Below are 7,787 nucleotides of genomic sequence, written 5' to 3' on the forward strand. Positions count from 1 at the left end.
CAACGCGACTAATTTAATCCACTGCTGCTTGAATCCTCGATAGTTGATCCCCGACAGTTGATCTACCGGCATTTGATCCACCAAACAGTCGAATCCCGTATATATGATCCCTCTGTCAAAGAGATCAAAGTTTTATATAAATTGGCGCTTAACTTAACCTAAGTATTTAAATGTAATATATTAATAATATCCACGGATGCTGGTATGTATGTATGAATATAAATACTTAAAGAAACTTTGGGGGATCAAATGTCCGGGGGGATCAACTATCCGGGAGGATCAACTGTCCGGGAGGATCAACTGTCCGGCGATCTTCGGTCTAGTCTGTTAGCTTGTGCTGCAGGTTTTCAATTTTTCTGAGAAATTCGTTTTTTTTCGTAATTCACTTCTTCCGCACAAGTAGTAGGTGTGTTCAACTGAAGAGAATGTAGTTACAAGAAGGATATAATAACATACCTCAATAATAATAATAATTTAGGTTAGCATAATACTATTCTTCTGCTTGATTTCTATATAATTTGAATAGCACATTTTTCTTCATGATTACCTTTCCACTAAATTATTATGGAAAGCACGTTTGTAAAAGCCTTTATGGGAATATAATATAAATAAATAATTACAATGATATCCCGTTAAAGTAATAGAAGTCAGTTTTTCAACTGGTTCTTAATAGCAACACACTTATATTTTTTTTTAATTTGGGATTATACTTACTGACATTTCAACAAGTGATTCCTGACTGATGTATGTTACTTTTCTGTTGTTTATATATTTATGATTCTGTTGTGAATTAAAGTTGTTTTATGTATCTTCCTATGGTTACCAATAAATGACATCCGTGACTACAAGAAAAAATGTTTTTCTGTGTTATTATTAGGAGTGAGTTTTTGTTGTTGTTGCATATAATTCTGTATTGAAGTTAATTGCTGTTTTATCCAGCCGTATATTATCTTAATATGTGAAAATCACGTATTATTGTGTGCGTACACGCGAATCTCCGAAACAAGCCAAACGATTTCAATGAAATTTAGTCAATGGGTATGTTTAGTTCCAGTTTGTGACAGTATATTTTTTATTTATTTGTAGAGCGGAGACTGATTAAATTCGATGTTATGCAGTTTTTTAACCGTAACATTTTGGTATACAATAATGAATGGTGGAAGAAGTCGGAGGCGCCTGAGAAAGACATTAGCAATAGCAAAGCATTGCGGGTGATCCACTATTTTTTACAAAATGATATCTTCTATTAATATAGCACCTTCCATAAGCATACACCAGAATAAGCTCCATAAAATAAATGTCTTTCTAACTTTACACGGCGAATGTTTATTTAAATATTATTTTATTATGTTGTCCTTTCGGTTTCAAAGAGGAATTTTTTATTGCTTTTATTTTGGCTATAAATATTTGTTACAAATATCCATCAATAACAATTGCAAAAAGATGCGAAAGGCTAAATAATTATTTGATTTACGTTCCTCTCTTTGTTTATACCACTAACACAAGTCGTATATCTATAGCAACACCACCGACTGTAGATGCAAATAATAGTATGACAGGTGTTTTCTGTGAATCAAAACAATTTTATTTATTTTGAAGTTGTATGTGGACAACAGCAAATAATATTTAAATGAAAAGAAAATGTTTCAATTAATAATTATTTTTATTTATAAAAAGTACAAAAACAAGCAACAAATACAAATTACATAACAACAATTTATAACAAAATAATAATCGAGTAACAAATAATGTTTTGACTAAAAGTTTCTTAACAAAAGACAAAACAAATCACAGTAGAAACAACAAAGTAAAACCTCTCCCAACTCATCGAAAGATAAAAATACAATTTGATATTCGTATATAGAAGAATGAATAAAGAAATATGACAAGAATTGACTTATATTCATAAGCTTTCAATTCAATAAAGAGCACATTTTATAAAGGGCTTACACTCTTCAGTATTGGCAGAAGAGATTGTAAAAAGATTTAAATTTATGGCAGTCATTTTTGCCTTTCTTTACGAGAATTGATTTGTTTGAAAGTAAGCTAAATTTATTGCCAAATTTAATTTGGGTATGGCGCGAGAAAGTGATCCGTATAATGCAGTTTTTGAAAGTGAAATTATTTGATATAATTACACAGTTACAAGCAAACTGAAATTATTGTAGATTTGGCACACTTAATTATTATGCACATCTGTTCAGTGTGATTTAATTCGCGATAACAAAATTTTTCATATCATTAAGAATGTAAATTGTAATTTTTGCGAGAATGCCAAAAGATCAGAAAAGAAGATATTCAAAACAAATTAATATAGAAAGTATGAAGCGATAAAAGTTGACGGACAATCAGTTGTTGATATTTTACTATTACAGAAGTTAATTAAATAGCTATCATCAAAGTACCGAGATTGTAGAAGGGCTTTGCTTTCGTAATGAAAGGTTGCATTGAAGTGTATTCCTCACTAATGATATTGTGAAAGTTCGTAATTAAATTCGAGTACATTATGAAATACGACTCCCTTTTTGCAACTCGATAGTAATATACTTTTTATGGAAGCCGCTGTTAGTGAATGTCCGCTGCGTATGTTCAACGAGAGAAAGGATATCGAATTATATAAGTTCTCCCATGAAAGTGAATGTCAAAAGAAAGAAACTGGACGCTGTTATAAGTTAACACCCATGGCAACGCCTTTCACACTCAGTTCCACCCGTGGCCCCCGCTTCCACCGCCTCCATGGCCCTTGGATGTGTGTACGATGGTCTTGTAAACTGGAACCTTGACGGGGTAGGGATGGGGTACATGAACGGTTATGTGCTTCTCAACTTTGTAGGGTACGTGCTTGGTCACTGGGTAGGGAACCTTCTTGATGACGGGGTATGGGATCACCTTCTCGACGGGGATAGAGATCTCCTTGATGACGGGGACAGCGTAAGGCTTGCTGACGGGAATCTGGATGGGGTAGGGCTGGGGGAATGGAACCAGAATTGGATGAGGGATGTTGATGTGTACTGGCTTGTAGATTGGTACCTGGACTTGCTTGTATACTGGAATGGCGACGGGGTTTGAGATTTCTACGTGTTGGCTGACGGGGATAGCTTCCTGGTGGCTTACTCCTCCCTCGATTCCTTGTCCACCATATCCTCCGCCGTATCCTCCATCAGATCCTCCGAATCCACCATCGAATCCTGAGCTGCCTTGATCGTATCCTCCATGTCCTCCCTGGTCATATCCTCCGAAGCTTCCCTGGTCGTATCCTGAGCCCCCTCCCTGGCTGTAAGCTCCGAGATCGAATCCTCCGCCACCACCTCCGTGTCCGAAGCTAGCACCTCCCTGAGAGTATCCTCCTTGGCTGCCTTGGTCGTATCCACCATGTCCGAGGTCATATCCTCCGCCACCGCCGCCTCCGTGTCCGAGGCTAGAGATTTCCTGGCTGAATCCTTGGGATTCTAACCCCTGTCCATGTCCGCCAGAATATCCTTCAAAACCGCCTCCACCTCCACCATGTTGGGCCTGTTCATATCCAGTACTTCCGGCATATCCTTGATCTTGTCCTTGGTGAGCTGCAGCGGTGTAGTCTGGCTGGGAGTATCCTGCGGAATGTCCTGCTCCAGATGCGGAAGCGTCTCCAAACCCATGGCTGGAATCATCTCCCTTAGCGTATGCTTGATGAGACTGCTGATAAGCAGCGTTGTAAGAATCCTGTTGTTGTTGTGGGGCCTCTCCCTTGGACAGAGCCAAAACGGTGGCCAAAAGACCAAAAGTCTGCAACAAACACAAAACAAACAGAATGTGATAAAAGAATACAATAGCGATTTAATCACGGCGCCCAAACCGGAACAAGAAAAAACAGGTAATAATAGCCTATCCGTAAAATTGAGTGATATTGAAATATCTGTAAGAATAATGAAAGAAGTATTTCTATCGTAATGACAATGAAGAATGTCGTTTAGACAGAGGAAGCATGCGGAACGACCGGATGAAGAATGAATGGTGAGAATATTACTCGAAGAATGAAGAACCGGAAGTGTTGCATTTTGTATGAGGACTTTAAGAGCGGGAGAAAGACAAATTATTGAGATGATTAGATGTTTTGCTCTCATTCGAAAGATAATAAACCAATTTGCTTTACAAGATAAAAAAATTAGTAGATGCAAAATTGACTATGTAACATTAATTTAACTGTTTTATACATGTTTTCTACAAACCAGCATTTAAAATTATTCACTTTATTTTAAGAGAACATTTAAAAAAACTTGTAATAATAAGACAATTGTATGGCAAAAATATGAAACACGAGATATGAATATTTTATATATTATAATAAACATGAGAAACATTGAACAGTTGTTAATTAAGATTTACATTTTTCTAATGCGCTTTTTTATGTAACTGTAAAACAAATACTTTTGATGATATTGGTTGATTTTTCTGAAAATACTGTTTTGATATTCTTCAGTATTTAAAAGTAAATTAAATCACATTTAATTTACTCGAATGCAGTGAACTGGTTACCGTTTTTAAAGTGCCCACAATAAATCAAAATCAATTCAAAAGAAAGTTTTACAGCATTATAAAGTGTCAGTTTACAATTTCGAATGTTATGTTTTTAAAAGAAAACATTCGGAAAGAGTTCTGATTTTTTTTATTTCAATTAATTAATAATTTAATGAAGTTGGATGGTTTGAAATTTTTTAATTTAAAGAAGTGCATTTAGCACATTTCACTTGAACTGCACAGTAAAAAAATATATTTTTTAAATTAATAATTTGTACGTACGATTAGTTTCATGTTGTCAAAACTTGTGTTCGTTTAACTAGTATTTCAGTGGCCTGCTACAGACTGTGTTTGATACCAAGAGAAGTGTAGAAGTGACTGCCTTGGAGTGACCGGAGTGATTGTTGTTGGTGCAATGGTCACCGCCGCTTTTATAGCTCCGCGGACTTTTACCTGAGAGGAGAAATAATAGTCAAACAGAACAGATGACTGGAGAAAGGACACAAGTCTGATATAACGCACGATAGCCGCATCTTACGGCATCTTAATAAGGTTCGAAAAATGTAACAGTGCTTGAAAAAAGTATAGTGCAAGACCCTTCAAAACGTCGCACGTCGTAAACAAAATCACAGTTGGACTCTGATAGTTTTGTTTCATACTAAACCCTAAACATTAGCTCTATGGTGGAGACTAAGTGGTAAGATAATTTGACCAAAAAGAGGCAGAAAACACACCATGCTATAAGTCAAACCAATTATTATCATCAAACCATTTTAATTCTAAACATCATAAATGTAATTCCATTAGAAAAACATACGATTAAATAAGCTTAACTTAGGAAACCTAGGTAATACTTACATACCACATAGCAAATTAATAATACTTACATATTCGGTCAGTTAATATGTTACTTATTCGAGAGATATTATGGTTTAAAATTGTATGTCAAAACCTATTGTCGGATTCCATATTTAAAAAAAAGTAGTTCACGCACACAAAACAAGATTTAGTCAAAATGAAGGTAGGTCCATTCCAAAAATTAATAATAAATTCTGCAAATTAACATTCACTTATCTTGTGCTGTGTATATTTAATAAGATTCCAATAGATTTAAAAAGAGATTCAGCCTGCTCAACTTAACTGGAAAAAATATTATGAAAATGGTTGGTAGATCAATTTTTTTTATACTGATATTGTTTATAAATACATTATTAACCATTGAGTGTATGCATGTAATTGTATAAATATGACTGTGCATAAGTATGTCAGTGTATGTGTGCCAATGAGTATGTTGACTGTGTTATACCTTTCTGTCTATATATGTTATGCCTTTGTATTGTAGTCACTTGAAATGTTATTCTTCTATATCAATTTTCTGTATTGTGGTTTCTCGTTATATGTGTGCTTTAGAATTATAATTAATATTGTGAAATTGACCTGCTGACAACTAATTTGGCAGTTTAGCGGGTGCTTATAATATGCATATCAGAGGGGTTAAACACCGTTCATGCCATTGGGTAAAAGGTTAAGGAATCGATAATGCGTTATTGTGATTACCATTCACTAACTAACTATAGGTTCGTTGAATCTATTTACTAACTAACAATTGGTTCGTTGAATCTATTCACTAACTAAATATAGGTTTATTAAATCTATTCACTAACTAACAATTGGTTCGTTGAATCTATTCAAGAAAATGGTAAAAAAAATCCATACTGGCTGAGAGTGGTAATTTTTTTTTTTTTTTTTTAATTATTTAATAAATGTTTACATGTTACATTTTTTGACATTTTTTTTAACTACCATACTAGGCAAATGCCCGTGTTAATTTTGGATTGCCCATGTTGTTGCTTCTGTCATGAATCACCATAAGAGTCCCATATTCAAAGTGATCCATCTGTGTATGTGTTATGTGATGTACTTATTTGATTGAATATAATTGTAAAGCTGATCATCTCGACACAGGAATTTCCTAGTGAGATGAGCAACGGAGGAAATAAAAAAATAATCATCTTATCTACATTTCATATTTTTAAAACTATTTTTGAACAACTATTATGTCTTGTATTTTTATAAACTTACGCTTACTTGATAGTGGATGGACTAGAAATTAAGCGAGAAGTATGATATACTATGTACATTAGGGTGTCCCAGGACATAAGGAAGAATTTTTTTTTCATGAATTTAAATATGCATACCCTCTTATTTTATTTCATTTGATCCCAATAACTCATATAATAAATATTATGTTGATTAAATACCGACAACCCGTGCCGACTTGATGCTAAACATATGGTACAAAAATTTGTACAGAGTTAATATGGAAGGATTTTAAACTTTCATTTTCGTCGGAAAAATGAAATTAAAAAATGTATAAATGTTCAATTATGTAGTATTTTATATTTAAAAATGGTTTATTCATTTAATTTTCTCTTCAAAGTTTGTTTTTTACAGTCGGAATAAATCTTCCGGTGTTCCTGAACGCATCGTAACAAAAATTGTTTTTGTTCCTCTTCGACCGTGATTAAGCCATGAAAATCTTGCATTAACTTAACAGCTCTTTCAGCTGTATCATTCACTACCCTCAGCGACAACACTTTCTTTCTTGCTTCTTGATACGAAGCATTATTTGACCACATCGTAGGGCATTCGTTAAGAAAACTGGCATCTATTTTCAGACGATCAAACAAAGACTTGCTTTTGAATGAAATGAAGTCGTAAATATTTTTTCCGAAACAAAATTGAATCAATTATGATATGAGGAAAAACCTGAATACAAAACATAAACGTAACTGCTTTTTAAACTTACCATACAATTTACAATCAATATCTTCCTTCTATGGGATTTAACGTTTGTCATGGGTTGATAAATTATTTTTTTTGATATTTTCGAGTATTTTTATTTCAGTTGTTTGATCCACAGCGTCGTCAAACAGCAATAAAATAGATACTTCATCGGTCAAATACCATAAATGCTTACTGAACTTCTGTAAAGCTGCCATTGAGATTTTTTCATCAATTTTTTCGTAAGCTTTCATGGATTTCAAAAAGCACAAGTCTTGGTAAGGTGCTTTAACTGCTATAATAGATTGTAGCCATGGCTTGACACATATCTCCGCCTAAAAATATCACACAGAGTTCTAACAACTCTCGATAGTCATCTTCAAGTATTTTTGCTGTCAGTGCAGTACCTACGGTCAAGCAAATCATCGATTTCGGAAGCGTTTAGGTGCAATGTGAGATTTTTTCCGTAGCACTGAATTTTATAGGGATCAACATTTTTCCAGTTA

At 34.1% G+C, this 7,787-nt stretch overlaps 1 protein-coding gene across 1 annotated transcript; it reads right to left on the minus strand.

Moving 5' to 3' along the window:
• Positions 1-2,700: 2,700 nt before the first annotated feature.
• On the minus strand, positions 2,701-4,895 carry LOC149411818 (uncharacterized). The gene is made up of 2 exons (XM_089646248.1): positions 4,780-4,895; positions 2,701-3,765 (listed from the first exon to the last, which is right to left on the minus strand). Exons 1-2 carry the CDS (start codon positions 4,789-4,791, stop codon positions 2,701-2,703), a joined length of 1,077 nt encoding a protein of 358 aa, XP_089502374.1. The 5' UTR covers positions 4,792-4,895.
• Positions 4,896-7,787: the final 2,892 nt, after the last annotated feature.

Source organism: Hesperophylax consimilis, chromosome 24 (genome assembly GCF_061612785.1).
Source record: "Hesperophylax consimilis isolate HC1 chromosome 24, BYU_Hcon_1.0, whole genome shotgun sequence".
Classification (NCBI taxonomy): Eukaryota; Metazoa; Arthropoda; class Insecta; order Trichoptera; family Limnephilidae; genus Hesperophylax; species Hesperophylax consimilis.